Raw genomic sequence first — 15,736 nt, 5'->3', positions numbered from 1 at the left:
GGCTCATTAGTAGCATCACCAACATTACCACAACAAGTTTTATCCACTGAGCCACCTAGTTGTCTCTGTTTCTCTCCTATCCTGGTGCTATTTACTAGTCACTTCACACACATTTCAACCCTGATCATTGTATATAATCCACTTCAAAATATTCGAAGTTGACCATAGTTGACTTTAAAAACCAAGGTAATGTGGACCACTTAAAGAGGCTGTCAAAAATGTTCACATGCCCAGATCTTTGGCATCTCACTATCATAATAGGTTTTCAAGGGGGGAAATATCAGAAAAGTCCAAATCTCTCTTCCACAATTGTGGGAGAAAGATAAAAAGAAGGCAGGAGTCACAATCATGATATCTGAAAAAGCCAAAGTAAAACTAGATCTAGTCAAAAGAGATAGGGAAGGTAATTACATCCTGATAAAAGGCAGTGTAGACAATGAGGAAATATCAGTACTCAACATGTATGCACCAAATGGCATAGCATCCAAATTTTTAAAGGAGAAACTAGGGGAGCACAAGGATGAAATAGATAGAAAAACTATACTAGTGGGAGACCTGAACCTTCCTCTATCCAAACTAGATAAATCAAACAAAAAATAAATAAGAAAAAGGTAAGAGAAGTGAATGAAATCTTGGAAAAATTAGAGTTAATAGACATGAGGAGAAAAATAAATAGGGACAAAAAGGAATATATCTTCTTTTCAGCAGCACATGGTACATTCACAAAGACTGACCATGTACTGGTGCATAAAAACATTGCAAACAAGTACAAAAGAGCAGAAATTATAAATGCAACCTTCTCAGATCACAATGCCATGAAAATAATAATTAGTAAGGATACATGGAGTGGCAAATCAAAACTTAATTGAAAATTAAACAATACAATTCTCCAAAATCAGTTAAAGAACAAATCATAGAAACAATTAATAATTTTACTGAAGAAAATGTCAATGATGAGACATCCTTTCAAAATATATGGGATAGAGTCAAAGCAGTACTCAGGGAGAAATTTATATCCTTGAGTCCATATATTAACAAATTAGGGAGGGAAGAGGTCAATGACTTGGGCATGCAAATTTTAAAAAACTAGAAAGTGAACAAATTAAAAATCCTCAGATGAATACTAAATTAGAGATCCTAAAAATCAAAGGAGAAATGAATAAAATTGAAAGTCAAAGAACAATTGATTTAATAAATAACACTAGAAACTAGTATTTTGAAAAAACAAATAAAATAGACAAAGTACTGGTCAATCTAATCTAAAAAAGGAAAGAAGAAAATCAAATTGACAGTATCCAAAATGAAAATGGAGACCTCACCTCTAATGAAGAGGAAATTAAGGCAATCATTAAAAATTATTTGCCCAATTACATGGCAATAAATATGGCAATCTAGGTGATATGGATGAATATTTACAAAAATATAAATTGCCTAGACTAACAGAGGCAGAAATAGAATACCTAAACAATCCTATATCAGAAAAAGAAATTAAACAAGCCATCAAAGAACTCCCTAAGAAAAATCCTCAGGTCCAGATGGGTTCACAAATGAATTCTATCAAACATTCAAAGAACAACTAATTCCAATATCATACAAACTATTTGACAGAATAAGCAAAGAAGGAGTTCTGCCAAATTCTTTTTACAACACAGATATGGTACTGATTCCAAAGCCAGGTAGGTAAAAAACAGAGAAAGAAAACTATAGGCCAATTTCCTTAATGAATATAAATGCAAAAATCTTACATAGGATACTAGAAAAAAGACTCCAGTGAGTGATCATGAGGGTTATTCATTATGGCCAGGTAGAATTCATGCCAGGAATGCAAGGATGGTTCAATATTAGGAAAGCCATTCATATAATTGACCATATTAACAAGCAAACCAACAAAAATTACAGGATTATCTCCATAGATGCAGAAAAAGCCTTTGGTAAAATATAACATTCATTCCTATTGAAAACACTAGAAAGCATAGGTATAGAAAGGCTTTTCCTAAAAATAATAGACAGTATATATCTAAAACCATCAGCAAACATCATCTGCAATGGGGATAAACTTGAAGCCTTCCCAATAAGATCAGGAGTGAAACAAGGATGCCCATTATCACCTCTATTATTTGACATTGTACTAGAAACACTAGCTATAGCAATTAGAGAAGAAAAAGAAATTGAAGGTATTAAAACAGGCAATGAGGAGACCAAGCTATCACTCTTTGCAGATGATATGATGGTCTACCTAAAGAGTCCTAGAGAATCAACCAAAAAGCTAGTTGAAATAATCAACAACTTTAGCAAAGTTTCAGGATATAAAACAAACCTACATAAGTCATCAGCATTTCTATATATCTCCAATACATCTCAGCAGCAAGAATTAGAAAGGAAAATTCCATTTAAAATCACTCTAGACAATATAAAATACTTAGGAATCTATCTGCTGAGACAAACACAGGAACTATATGAACACAACTACAAACACTCTCCAAACAATTAAAACTAGATCTAAACAATTGTAGAAACATTGATTGCTCATGGGTAAGACAAGCTAACATAATAAAAATGACCATCTTACCCAAATTAATTTACTTATTTAGTGCAATACCCATTGAACTACCAAAAACCGTTTTTACTGAATTAGAAAAAACCATAACAAATTTCATTTGGAAGAACAAAATATCAAGGATATCAAGGGAACTAATGAAAAAAAATGCGAAGGAAGGTGGCCTTGCAGTCCCAGATCTCAAACTCTACTATAAGGCAGTGGTCATCAAAACAATATGGTACTGGCTAAAAGACAGAAAGGAGCATCAGTGGAATAGACTTGGGATAAGTGACTTCAGCAAGACAGTCTATGACAAGCTCAAAGATCCCAGCTTTTTGGATCAAAATCTACTATTTGATAAAAAGTGCTGGGAAAATTGGAAGACAGTATAGGAGAGATTAGAGATTAGGAGAGATCAACATCTTACACCCTACACCAAGATAAACTCAGAATGGACGAATGACTTGAATATAAAAAAGGAAACAATAAATGTTAGGTGAACATAGAATAGTATACATGTCAGATCTTGGGGAAAGGAAAGATTTTAAAACCAAGTAAGAGTTAGAAAAAAATCACAAAATATAAAATAAATAATTTTGATTACATCAAATTAAAAAGGTTTTGTACAATCAAAACCAATGCAACCAAAATTAGAAGGGAAGCAACAAATTGGGAAACAATGTTCATAACAAAAACCTCTGACAAAGGTCTAATTACTCAAATTTATAATGAGGTAAATCAATTGTACAAAAAATCAAGCCATTTTCCAATTGATAAATGGTCAAGGGACATGAATAGGCAATTTTCAGTTAAAGAAATCAAAACTATTAATAAGCATATTGAAAAAGTATTCTAAATCTCTTATAATCAGAAATGCAAATCAAAACAACTCTGAGGTATCACCTCACATCTAGCAGATTGGCTAACATGACAGCAAAGGAAAGTAATGAATGCTGGAGGGTATGTGGCCTAGTTGAGACATTAATGCACTGCTAGTAGAGTTGTGAACTGATCCAACCATTCTGGAAGGCAATTTGGAACTATTCTCAAAGGGCGCTAAAAGACTGTCTGCCCTTTGATCCAGCCATAGCACTGCTGGGTTTGTACCCCAAAGAGATAAGGAAAAAGACTTGTACAAGAATATTCATAGCTGCGCTCTTTGTGGTAGCAAAAAATTGGCAAATGAGGGGATGCCCTTCAATTGGGGAATGGCTGAAAAAATTGTGGTATATGTTGGTGATGGAATACTATTGTGCTAAAAGGAATAATAAAGTGGAGGAATTCCATGTGAACTGGAACAACCTCCAGGAATTGATGCAGAGTGAGAGGAGCAGAACCAGGAGAACATTGTACACAGAGACTGATACACTGTGGCACAATCGAATGTAATGGACTTCTCCATTAGTGGCAATGCAGAGATCCTGAACAACCGGGAGGGATCTATGAGAAAGAACACTATCTACATTCAGAGGAAAAACAATGGAAGTAGAAACACAGAAGAAAAACAACTGCTTGACTACAGGGGTGGAGGGGATATGACTGAGGAGGTAGACTAAATGAACACCCTAATGCAAACACAAACAACATGGAAATGGATTCTGATCAAGGACACATGTAATACCCAGTGGAATTGCATGTCAGCTATGGGAAGGGGAGGGGGAGGGAAGGAACAGAAAGAATATGATTCTTGTAACCAAGGAATAATGTTCTAAATTGACTAAATAAAAAAAAAAAACACAATTGTGAGAGAAAGGAAACCTGGGGGCAGGGAGTAAGTAAATACATTACTTTGAGCTCCGTGGGCTAATTATTGGAAAGAAAAACAGTATAAAAGTCAGATATATTCCTGACTACACAGCAAGCCAAGAACAGAAAATACAGATCAAGTGTTGGAACTGGAAACAGAGCAGTGTGGCCCATTTGAAAAAATGAAAACTCAGCCACCTGTAGTCATCCTTGGCCAGCACCCTCTCCTATGAATCTAAATGTAGAGTGAAAGTCTTGTTTTATAGGCAGAGAAATCTATGTGTGGGCCCCAGAAATGAGTCAAACCCTTTCTTGGCTCCTACCAAAATACTATCATGGCATTGCATTTTGCTCCTGATCACCCTGCAAAATGACCCTGGTAGATTACCAATGGGCCTAGATACCTGCTAAAGAAAGGTATAAGAGAAAGAATTCTGGACACGGGGCGAGAAGGCAAGGGTTTAAGTCCTGATTTGCCACCCCAAGTTCCCAGGTGAGCCAAAATGTGCAATGAGAATAAATGGTTAAAAAGGCTAAGGCCAACACCCCTCTCTGAGTTCCCTGCTGCTGGCCAGCTTTCTTTCCCACTGTGAGCATCCATTTCACTAGGCATTTGCCAACACATGCCTGTACAGAGACACATGTAAGTCTATTTACACAGGCTGCATCAGCATAACTCATGCCACACATACATACAGACTGAGTGATGGACTAACTGCACACCGTCTTTCAAGGATTAGCTTAGCTCAGTTTGATGGGGTTCATTCCCAGAAATTTGGCCATGAGTTGGTTTGTTTATCCATTCATTTATTTGTTTTTGGCTGCATTAAACATCTACAAAAGCATAGGGGGATTAGGCTGTGTATAAATATAATAACAAGAGGAATTCCTCAGAAGCAGTGAGAGACAGAAGTGCTGCCTTTGGAGTCAGAAGACCTGACTTCAAAATCCACCTCTGATATTTACTATGTCTGTAATATTAGAGAAGTCACAGCCCACGCCGGGTCTCTTCATTTGTAAAATGATGGGGATGAACTAGACGGATGTAAAGATCCCTTTTAGTCATAGATTTGGGATTTTATGAAAGTACAGATGCTGAAAATAGTGAAGTAAATAAAACTGATTTCTATCTTATCTATGTGAAATGCTCTATTTCTTTTAAAAAATCAAGACATACTAATGTAGTAAAAAAAATCAGTAATATCACTTGTAGTCATTGATTTATTTTAGTTTATCAGTATTCTAAAACCATTATGGCCAGCTCATGTGAGTATGGTTGGCCTGTAGAAATAGCTTTGAGCTGCTAAATAAAAGAGCTGATCACCCAAGTATGGTGGCACATACCAGTAATATTCTCTTAGCAGGGAGGCTGAAGGTATCCAGCTACTTGAACTCAAGAGTTCTTTTTTTGAGTTAAAATGAGGCTAATGTCAGTTGGGTGTCCAAAGCAAGTCAAACACCAATAGAATGAACAATGAAAGGACCCTGAATACCTAAGGAGAGGGAAATTATTCCAGATTGGAAATTCTACATCATTTCCAGAAAAAGCCCTGGGTTCTAAAGAATAAGTAAAAGTACTTGAAAAAACCCAGAAACTTACCTTTTGTCTCAGACTCAATCCAAGTATTGGCTCCAAGGCAAAAAACAAAACAAAACAAAACAAACAAAAAAGCCCACTAAAGGCTAGGCAAATGAGATAAAGTGACTTTCCTAGGGTCTAGGATGTGTCTGAGGACAGATTTGAACCTAGGTTCACCCAACTATAGGCTTGACACTATCCACTGAGCCACCTAGCTCCTTCTACTTTTAAAATTAAGGTGAAAGGGGGAAGTTAGGTGGCTCAGGGGATAGAGAACCAGCTTGGAGATAGGAAGTCCTGGGTTCAGATCTGTTCTAGCAGGGTGACCTGGGAAAATTACTTAACCAACATTTATATGCTGATCAACAGAGAGATAGAATACATGAGTGGCCACTGTAATTTCAGCCTAGACAAAACAGGGAGATCTCGGTTCAATCAATCAGGCCATCAGTGGTCTGGTCTCAATGACCTCTACAACCTTTTTCAGCTCTAAAATTTTATGATTCTGATTCTATCCCTTTAGGTACAATGGTGCTCTTTGAAAACCTAAACTCACTATATAAACACTACTGATTATTTTCATTACCAGTGGGACAGTCTAGAGCTGGTATAAAACTGTGAGCAGGGGAGAGTTTGAAAGATTAATGCTCACTCGGAGAGATGGCACACCAGGCAAATTTGAGGACTGCTTTAGTCTACGAGATGTCTTATTCTGACAAGTACAACAGTAAACTAACAATTAGAGTTTTTCTAAATATTGTCATAGATTGAGAGGCAGAGTGGAAGGGCAGATGGAGCATTGAACTTAAAATGAAGAAGACCAGGGTTTAATTTCTGTCCTTGGGGACTTCCGGTTAAGATGGCGGCTTAGAGAAAGCTAAAGCTCAGATCTCCGGAAAACCCTTCCCGACCAATCTCAAACGATAAGCTCCTAAGGCGCCGAAATTCAAAACGATCAACAGCACAGACCCTGGGAACCCTCCTCCTGGACCTGGACCCGGTTCAAAAGGTACGGCTCCCCTTAAAAGCCAGAACCCGAGATCCCTCGGACCTCAGGGGTAGGAGCGCAGAGTCCAAGGCTCCCGGAAGCCGCAGCCCGGCCGGCTCAGAGAGCAGGGTCCTCGGAAACAACAACCCTCAGGGCCTTCTACAGTCCCGGTGAAAGTTACTGCCTGGGGCTTCCGCTGCAGAGAGCTGGTCAAAACAACAGCAACCCTCAGGGCGGGCAAGACAGCCTCACGGGCTGGATCCTGCTATCCAAGTCTCAGTGAAAGTCTGTGCTCTCGGAGCTTGGGGAAGCGGCAGCCCATCCCCCCCGCAGGCCGACGAAACAGCCTCACGGCCAGCGATTCTGAAGGCAACTTCCGGAAAGCGAGCCGGGGGGAGAGTGTGGCCTTGTGGTCCGACCCTTCCATTCCAGTTCCAGTGAGGCATATTCAGTTTAACCCAGGGAAAGCCCATAGAACTATCTGCCCAGGACTGCCTCTGAACACCAGAAAGAGACAAGAAAAACTAATCCTCCACATTCAGAGATGACAAACTCCACAGAACCACAGAAGCCCCAAAATACCAAGAAAAATAAGAAGAAAGGGGCGACTTTGGACACATTCTATGGAGCCAAAATACAAAATACAGAGCAGACAGAAGATAATATAAAAGAAAATGCTCCAAAACCTTCCAAAGGAAATGGAAACTCTCCACAAACCTATGAAGAATTTGAATCAGAAATGACCAAAAAGATGGAAGCCTTCTGGGAGGAAAAGTTGGAAATAATGCAAAAGAAATTCACGCATCTACAAAACCAGTTTGACCAAACTGTAAAAGAAAACCAGGCTTTAAAGGCCAGAATCAGGCAGCTGGAAGACAACGATCGTGTAAAAGAGCAAGAATCAATAAAGCAAAGCCAAAATACCAAGAAATTAGAAGAGAACATAAAATATCTCACCGACAAGGTGATAGATCTGGAAAATAGGGGGAGAAGGGATAATTTAAGAATAATTGGACTCCCAGATAAGCCAGAAATAAACACCAAACTGGACATGGTGATACAAGATATAATCAAAGAAAATTGCCCAGAGATTCTAGAACAAGGGGGCAATACAGCCACTGACAGAGCTCACAGAACACCTTCTACACTAAACCCCCAAAAGACAACTCCCAGGAATGTAATTGCCAAATTCCAAAGCTATCAAACAAAAGAAAAAATCCTACAGGAAGCCAGAAAAAGACAATTTAGATATAAAGGAATGCCAATCAGGGTCACCCAAGACCTTGCAAGTTCTACTCTGAATGATCGTAAGGCATGGAACATGATCTTCAGAAAGGCAAGAGAGCTGGGTCTCCAACCAAGAATCAGCTACCCAGCAAAACTGACTATATACTTCCAAGGGAAAGTATGGGCATTCAACAAAATAGAAGACTTCCAACTTTTTGCAAAGAAAAGACCAGAGCTCTGTGGAAAGTTTGATACCGAAAATCAAAGAGCAAGGAATACCTGAAAAGGTAAATATTAAGGAAAGGGGAAAATGTTATCTTCTTCTTTTACTCAAACTCTCTTCTATAAGGACTACATTTATATCAACCTAGGTATACTAACATGTGGGGAAAATGTAATGTATAAATAGGGGGTAAAGAAAGACCAAATAGAATAATCATTCTCACACAAAGATTCACATGGGAAGGGGAGGGGAAGAAAACTCCTATAAGAAGGAGAGGAAGAGAGGGGGGGGGGTTACTTAAACCTCAATCTCAGGGAAAGCAGCTCTGAGAGGGAAAAACCTCCAGATCCATTGGGATCTTGAATTCTATCTTACCCAACAAGGGTAAGGAGAAGGGAAAACCAAGGGGGGGAGGGGGAGAGGGAGAACAAAAAGGGAGGGTAAGAGAGGGGGGAGGGGGAGGGAACAAAAAGGGAGGGACTAAAAAGGGAAACATCAAGGGAGGGGACAAGGGGGACTGTTTCAAAGTAAATCACTGGACTAAAAGGTAGAGCCGAAGAAGAAAAGGTTAGAATTAGGGAAGGCAATCAAAATGCCAGGGAGTCCACAAATGACAATCATAACTTTGAACGTGAATGGGATGAACTCACCCATAAAACGTAGACGAATAGCAGAATGGATTAGAATCCAAAACCCTACCATATGTTGTCTTCAAGAAACACACATGAGGCGGGTTGACACCCACAAGGTCAGAATTAAAGGATGGAGTAAGACCTTCTGGGCTTCAACTGATAGAAAGAAGGCAGGAGTGGTAATCATGATATCTGATAAAGCCAATGCAAAAATAGACCTGATCAAAAGGGATAGGGAAGGTAATTATATTTTGTTAAAAGGGACTATAGACAATGAGGAAATATCATTAATCAATATGTATGCACCAAATAATATAGCACCCAAATTTCTAATGGAGAAACTAGGAGAATTGAAGGAAGAAATAGACAATAAAACCATACTAGTGGGAGACTTAAACCAACCATTATCAAATTTAGATAAATCAAATCAAAAAATAAATAAGAAAGAGGTAAAAGAAGTGAATGAAATCTTAGAAAAATTAGAATTAATAGACATATGGAGAAAAATAAATAGGGATAAAAAGGAATACACCTTCTTCTCAGCACCACATGGCACATTCACAAAAATTGACCATACATTAGGTCACAGAAACATAGCACACAAATGCAGAAAAGCAGAAATAATGAATGCAGCCTTCTCAGATCACAAGGCAATAAAAATAATGATTAGTAATGGTACATGGAAAACCAAATCTAAAACCAATTGGAAATTAAACAATATGATACTCCAAAACCGTTTAGTTAAAGAAGAAATCATAGAAACAATTAATAATTTCATCGAGGAAAATGACAATGGCGAAACATCCTTCCAAACCTTTTGGGATGCAGCCAAAGCGGTAATCAGAGGTAAATTCATATCCCTGAATGCTTATATTAACAAACAAGGGAGAGCAGAGATCAATCAATTGGAAATGCAAATGAAAAAACTGGAAAGCGATCAAATTAAAAACCCCCAGCAGAAAACCAAATTAGAAATCCTAAAAATTAAGGGAGAAATTAATAAAATCGAAAGTGATAGAACTATTGATTTAATAAATGAGACAAGAAGCTGGTACTTTGAAAAAACAAACAAAATAGACAAGGTACTGGTCAATCTAGTTAAAAAAAGGAAGGAAGAAAAGCAAATTCACAGCATTAAAGATGAAAAGGGGGACAGCACCTCCAATGAGGAGGAAATTAAGGCAATCATTAGAAATTACTTTGCCCAATTATATGGCAATAAATACACCAATTTAGGAGAAATGGATGAATATATACAAAAATACAAACTGCCTAGACTAACAGAAGAGGAAATAGAATTCCTAAATAATCCCATATCAGAAATTGAAATCCAACAAGCCATCAAAGAACTTCCTAAGAAAAAGTCCCCAGGGCCTGATGGATTCACCTGTGAATTCTATCAAACATTCAGAGAACAGTTAATCCCAATACTATACAAACTATTTGACATAATAAGCAAAGAGGGAGTTCTACCAAACTCCTTTTACGACACAAACATGGTACTGATTCCAAAACCAGGCAGGTCAAAAACAGAGAAAGAAAACTATAGGCCAATCTCCCTAATGAATATAGATGCAAAAATCTTAAATAGGATACTAGCAAAAAGACTCCAGCAAGTGATCAGAAGGATCATTCACCATGATCAAGTAGGATTCATACCAGGGATGCAGGGCTGGTTCAACATTAGGAAAACCATCCACATAATTGACCACATCAACAAGCAAACTAGCAAGAATCACATGATTATTTCAATAGATGCAGAAAAAGCCTTTGATAAAATACAACACCCATTCCTATTAAAAACACTAGAAAGCATAGGAATAGAAGGGTCATTCCTAAAAATAATAAACAGTATATATCTAAAACCAACAGCTAATATCATCTGCAATGGGGATAAACTAGATGCATTCCCAATAAGATCAGGAGTGAAACAAGGATGCCCATTATCACCTCTACTATTTGACATTGTACTAGAAACACTAGCAGTAGCAATTAGAGAAGATAAAGGAATTGAAGGCATCAAAATAGGCAAGGAGGAGACCAAGTTATCACTCTTTGCGGATGACATGATGGTCTACTTAAAGAATCCTAGAGATTCAACCAAAAAGCTAATTGAAATAATCAACAACTTTAGCAAAGTTGCAGGATACAAAATAAACCCACATAAATCATCAGCTTTTCTATATATCTCCAACACAGCTCAGCAGCAAGAACTAGAAAGAGAAATCCCATTCAAAATCACCTTAGACAAAATAAAATACCTAGGAATCTACCTCCCAAGACAAACACAGGAACTATATGAACACAACTACAAAACACTCGCCACACAACTAAAACTAGACTTGAACAAATGGAAAAACATTAACTGCTCATGGATAGGACGAGCCAATATAATAAAAATGACCATCCTACCCAAACTTATTTATCTATTTAGTGCCATACCCATTGAACTACCAAAATACTTCTTCACTGATTTAGAAAAAACCATAACAAAGTTCATTTGGAAGAACAAAAGATCAAGGATATCCAGGGAAATAATGAAAAAAAACACATATGATGGGGGCCTTGCAGTCCCTGACCTAAAACTATATTACAAAGCAGCAGTCATCAAAACAATCTGGTACTGGCTAAGAAATAGAAAGGAAGATCAGTGGAATAGACTGGGGGAAAGCGACCTCAGCAAGACAGTATACGATAAACCCAAAGATCCCAGCTTTTGGGACAAAAATCCACTATTTCATAAAAACTGCTGGGAAAATTGGAAGACAGTGTGGGAGAGACTAGGAATAGATCAACACCTCACACCCTACACCAAGATAAATTCAAAATGGGTGAGTGACTTAAACATAAAGAAGGAAACCATAAGTAAATTGGGTAAACACAGAATAGTATACATGTCAGACCTTTGGGAGGGGAAAGGCTTTAAAACCAAGCAAGATATAGAAAGAATCACAAAATGTAAAATAAATAATTTTGACTACATCAAACTAAAAAGCTTTTGTACAAACAAAACCAATATAACTAAAATCAGAAGGGAAACAACAAATTGGGAAAAAATCTTCATAGAAACCTCTGACAAAGGTTTAATTACTCATATTTATAAAGAGCTAAATCAATTGTACACAAAATCAAGCCATTCTCCAATTGATAAATGGGCAAGGGAAATGGATAGGCAGTTCTCAGATAAAGAAATCAAAACTATTAACAAGCACATGAAGAAGTGTTCTACATCTCTTATAATCAGAGAGATGCAAATCAAAACAACTCTGAGGTATCACCTCACACCTAGCAGATTGGCTAACATAACAGCAAAGGAAAGTAATGAATGCTGGAGGGGATGTGGCAAAGTAGGGACATTAATTCATTGCTGGTGGAGCTGTGAACTGATCCAACCATTCTGGAGGGCAATTTGGAACTATGCCCAAAGGGCGACAAAAGAATATCTACCCTTTGACCCAGCCATAGCACTGCTGGGTCTGTACCCCAAAGAGATAATGGACACAAAGACTTGTACAAAAATATTCATAGCTGCGCTCTTTGTGGTGGCCCAAAACTGGAAAATGAGGGGATGCCCATCAATTGGGGAATGGCTGAACAAACTGTGGTATATGTTGGTGATGGAGTACTATTGTGCTAAAAGGAATAATAAAGTGGAGAAGTTCCATGGAGACTGGAACAACCTCCAGGAAGTGATGCAGAGCGAGAGGAGCAGAACCAGGAGAACATTGTACACAGAGACAAACACACTGTGGTATCATCGAACGTAATGGACTTCTCCATTAGTGGTGGTGTAATGTCCCTGAACAACTTGCAGGGACCCAGGAGAAAAAAACACCATTCATAAGCAAAGGATAAACTATGGGAGTGGAAACACCGAGAAAAAGCAACTGCCTGAATACAAAGATTGAGGGGACATGACAGAGGATAGACTCTAAATGAACACTCTAATGCAAATACTATCAACAAAGCAATGGGTTCAAATCAAGAAAACATCTAATGCCCAGTGGACTTACGCGTCGGCTATGGGGGGTTGGGGGGGGGAGGAAAAGAAAATGATCTATGTCTTTAACGAATAATGCTTGGAAATGACCAAATAAAATATATTTAAAAAAAAAAAAAAAAATATAAAAAAAAAAAAAAAAAAAAAAAATTTCTGTCCTTCCTAGGAGAAACTGCTAGTGCCCAAGGGAATACTCTTTTAGCCTCAGTTTCCTCACCTATCTATCTTGCAGAGCACCTGGAACAAAGTGCTATAAAATGTCAGTTACTATTATTGTTTCTCCTTCTTTACACAATCAGCTAGAGCTTGATATGTGCATGCATGCCAGTATCCCCATTTCAAGAGGTTACTGAATCTTCATTTTGGTTTTGAAAAACCCTAACATATTCTCCCAACCATATGAACCCTTGATGTATATAAATATAAGCTGTTAATTGAAAACATATTGTATGCATACATCAAAGCGAACTCAACCACATTTTTACTGGGAAACATTAGCAGATCTCATAAGTTTCTATATATACATAGCTGAAGATAAAAACAAAGTTACATGATATTCTGTAAATTCCCTCGCTCACTCAAACTTAAAAAAATTTAATTAGTTTTTTTTTTCCCAAAATTGAAACTAATTGATAAGGGTGTGTTGTACAAATGAAAAAGATACTAGTTGGCTGAATTGTTTTTTCAGTATTTAACTCATTACTGAGTCATGGTTGTAATATATATTGGCAACAGAGGTAGAAACTTTTTGTTTGTCTAGATTTCCAGATTCTACATCATGTCCAGAAATAGCCACTGGTTCTAAAGACTAAGTAAAAGTACTTAAAAAACCCAAATACTTACCTTCTATTTTAGATTCAATACAAGTATTGGGTCCAAGGCAGAAGAATAGTAAGGGCTAGACAATTGGGGTTATGTGGCTTGCCCAGGGTCATACAGCTAGGATGTGTCTGAGGACAGATTTGAACCTAGGTTCACCCAACTACAGGTCTAACACTCTATCCAATAATCCACTTTAAAAATAGCTGCTCCTACTTTTAAAATTAAGGTGAAAGGGGACAGCTAGGTTGCTCAGTGAATAGAGAGATCCTGGGTTCAAATCTGCCCTCATACTTTCTAGCAGTGTGACCCTGGGTAAATTACTTAACCCTTACTGCCTAGACCCTACCACTCTTTTTCCTTAGAACCAATATATAGTATTGAATTCAAAGCAGAAGGTAAGGATTTTTAAAAATAATTCATTAAAGTGCAAGATAAGTTTCTATTTTCCATAAAACTGAATTGTTTTAATCAAATTATTTCCTTCTAAAAATTAGCACTGACAAATTTGGCGCAGGACAGTGAAAGATCATTCTAGTCTGAACTAGATCTTTGGTTATCCTATCCTAACTGAACTCAATTCTCTTGTATGTGAGGGCCAGAAAGTCCAGGTATGTGGAAATACATGCCACAAAGATTTAATCAGTTTTAAAATATGGGGGTTTGCATATGTCTGACACATTTGTAACCCCATGAAATATTGCAAGCTGAACTGAGATGCCCTTCAAAATACAGGTGACTTGAGCTTGCTCCTTTTCATCCTTTAACAACCTTCATAAGTCAACGATGAAGAGCATAGTTACCTTTCGCATCTGTGCCAATAATCCTTCAAACTCCTTCAGGTTCAGTGGGGTTCCACTGAATGCCGTGCAGCTGTTAGCTGCTTTCCCCAGCCAGTAAATGGTAACTAATACCTGAGGAAAAAAAGCCACATAAGTACAGAACTCCTTTGTAAGATTGCTTTTCGATTTACTGAGGAATCTATACTAGGCACTAACAGGAAGAAAGAAGAGGGAGAATGTCTGATATTGATTTATAAAGAGCTCACCACCCATGAGGTACCCATTAAATGTAAAATTCATTTTAATAAAAACCTAATGTTATATCAGTCTACACAAACAAGATTCAGTAGTTAACACTGGACTAAAATTTTAGAGGAAGTTCAGTGATGGGAAAGTACTCCGAAAGAAAGAGTGGAAAATCCACAACATTATTTTCAAAGAATGAAAATGTTTCAAAATTAAACAAGCAAAACTTCAGTGATTGGTAGAGTCTTCATTGATCCCGATTAATCTGCTAATAACGTTAAAGAATCATAGTAGGGTTTTTTGAAGTCAAAAGGTAGTCTCAGAAGAACAAGAAATATTGGGGTGAAATTAGATTATAAGTCACCAACATGCTCACCATGAAATGGCATCTGATTAAAGCTGTGGGGGGGAAACCTCTATAATTCTACAACTGTAAGCCAGGGCTGTAATGAATAGTAGAATCACAAGGGTCTGAGGGCTTTGTTTGACCTAAAAATTAAATTCCATTTGCTCTGGGACTCAGTGACTTGAACCTTGCCAATGCTGATGCTGACAATTTTTAAACATCTCACATGTTCATGAATCTCTTATGTTCAATTCAATGTCATGAAGCAGCAGTCCTAAGGGCAGACAAGCAGACTCATCCTTGGAAGTGGACTGTCCAGGTCTGAAAAATCTTAGAGGAGGTGAGCTGGCTATTTCATATCCATCTTCAACATTTTCAAAAAGTGGCATAATTAGGGAGCTTGCTACTTAGTTGGGCTAGCACTCATTCTGCCTCACCTCTCTTCATTAACCAGATCTGAATGTATTTTGGACATCATAGTCTTTACACATGGTTTCATATGACAAAAAGGCCAAAATATGCCATTTGATTCATGACTTAGATTAAATTTTGGCTTCATACTTTTGCAGGAAAAATATCCTTCATGATTCTCCCCAAACATACATTTCT

At 37.6% G+C, this 15,736-nt stretch overlaps 1 protein-coding gene across 7 annotated transcripts in view; it reads right to left on the bottom strand.

The window, feature by feature from the left end:
* Positions 1-15,736, bottom strand: part of LIMCH1 (LIM and calponin homology domains 1) — a 408,610-nt gene that overhangs the window by 113,617 nt on the left and 279,257 nt on the right. For all 7 annotated transcript variants that reach the window (XM_056802571.1, XM_007496513.3, XM_007496514.3 and 4 more), the window contains one exon: positions 14,557-14,667. In XM_056802571.1, coding sequence (XP_056658549.1) covers positions 14,557-14,565 — 9 coding nt within the window. In that variant the 5' untranslated portion in view covers positions 14,566-14,667. The remainder of the gene's footprint in view (positions 1-14,556; positions 14,668-15,736) is intronic.

The sequence above is a fragment of the Monodelphis domestica genome, chromosome 6 (assembly GCF_027887165.1).
Source record: "Monodelphis domestica isolate mMonDom1 chromosome 6, mMonDom1.pri, whole genome shotgun sequence".
NCBI lineage: Eukaryota > Metazoa > Chordata > Mammalia > Didelphimorphia > Didelphidae > Monodelphis > Monodelphis domestica.
This window is presented reverse-complemented; position numbering and strand designations above follow the sequence as displayed.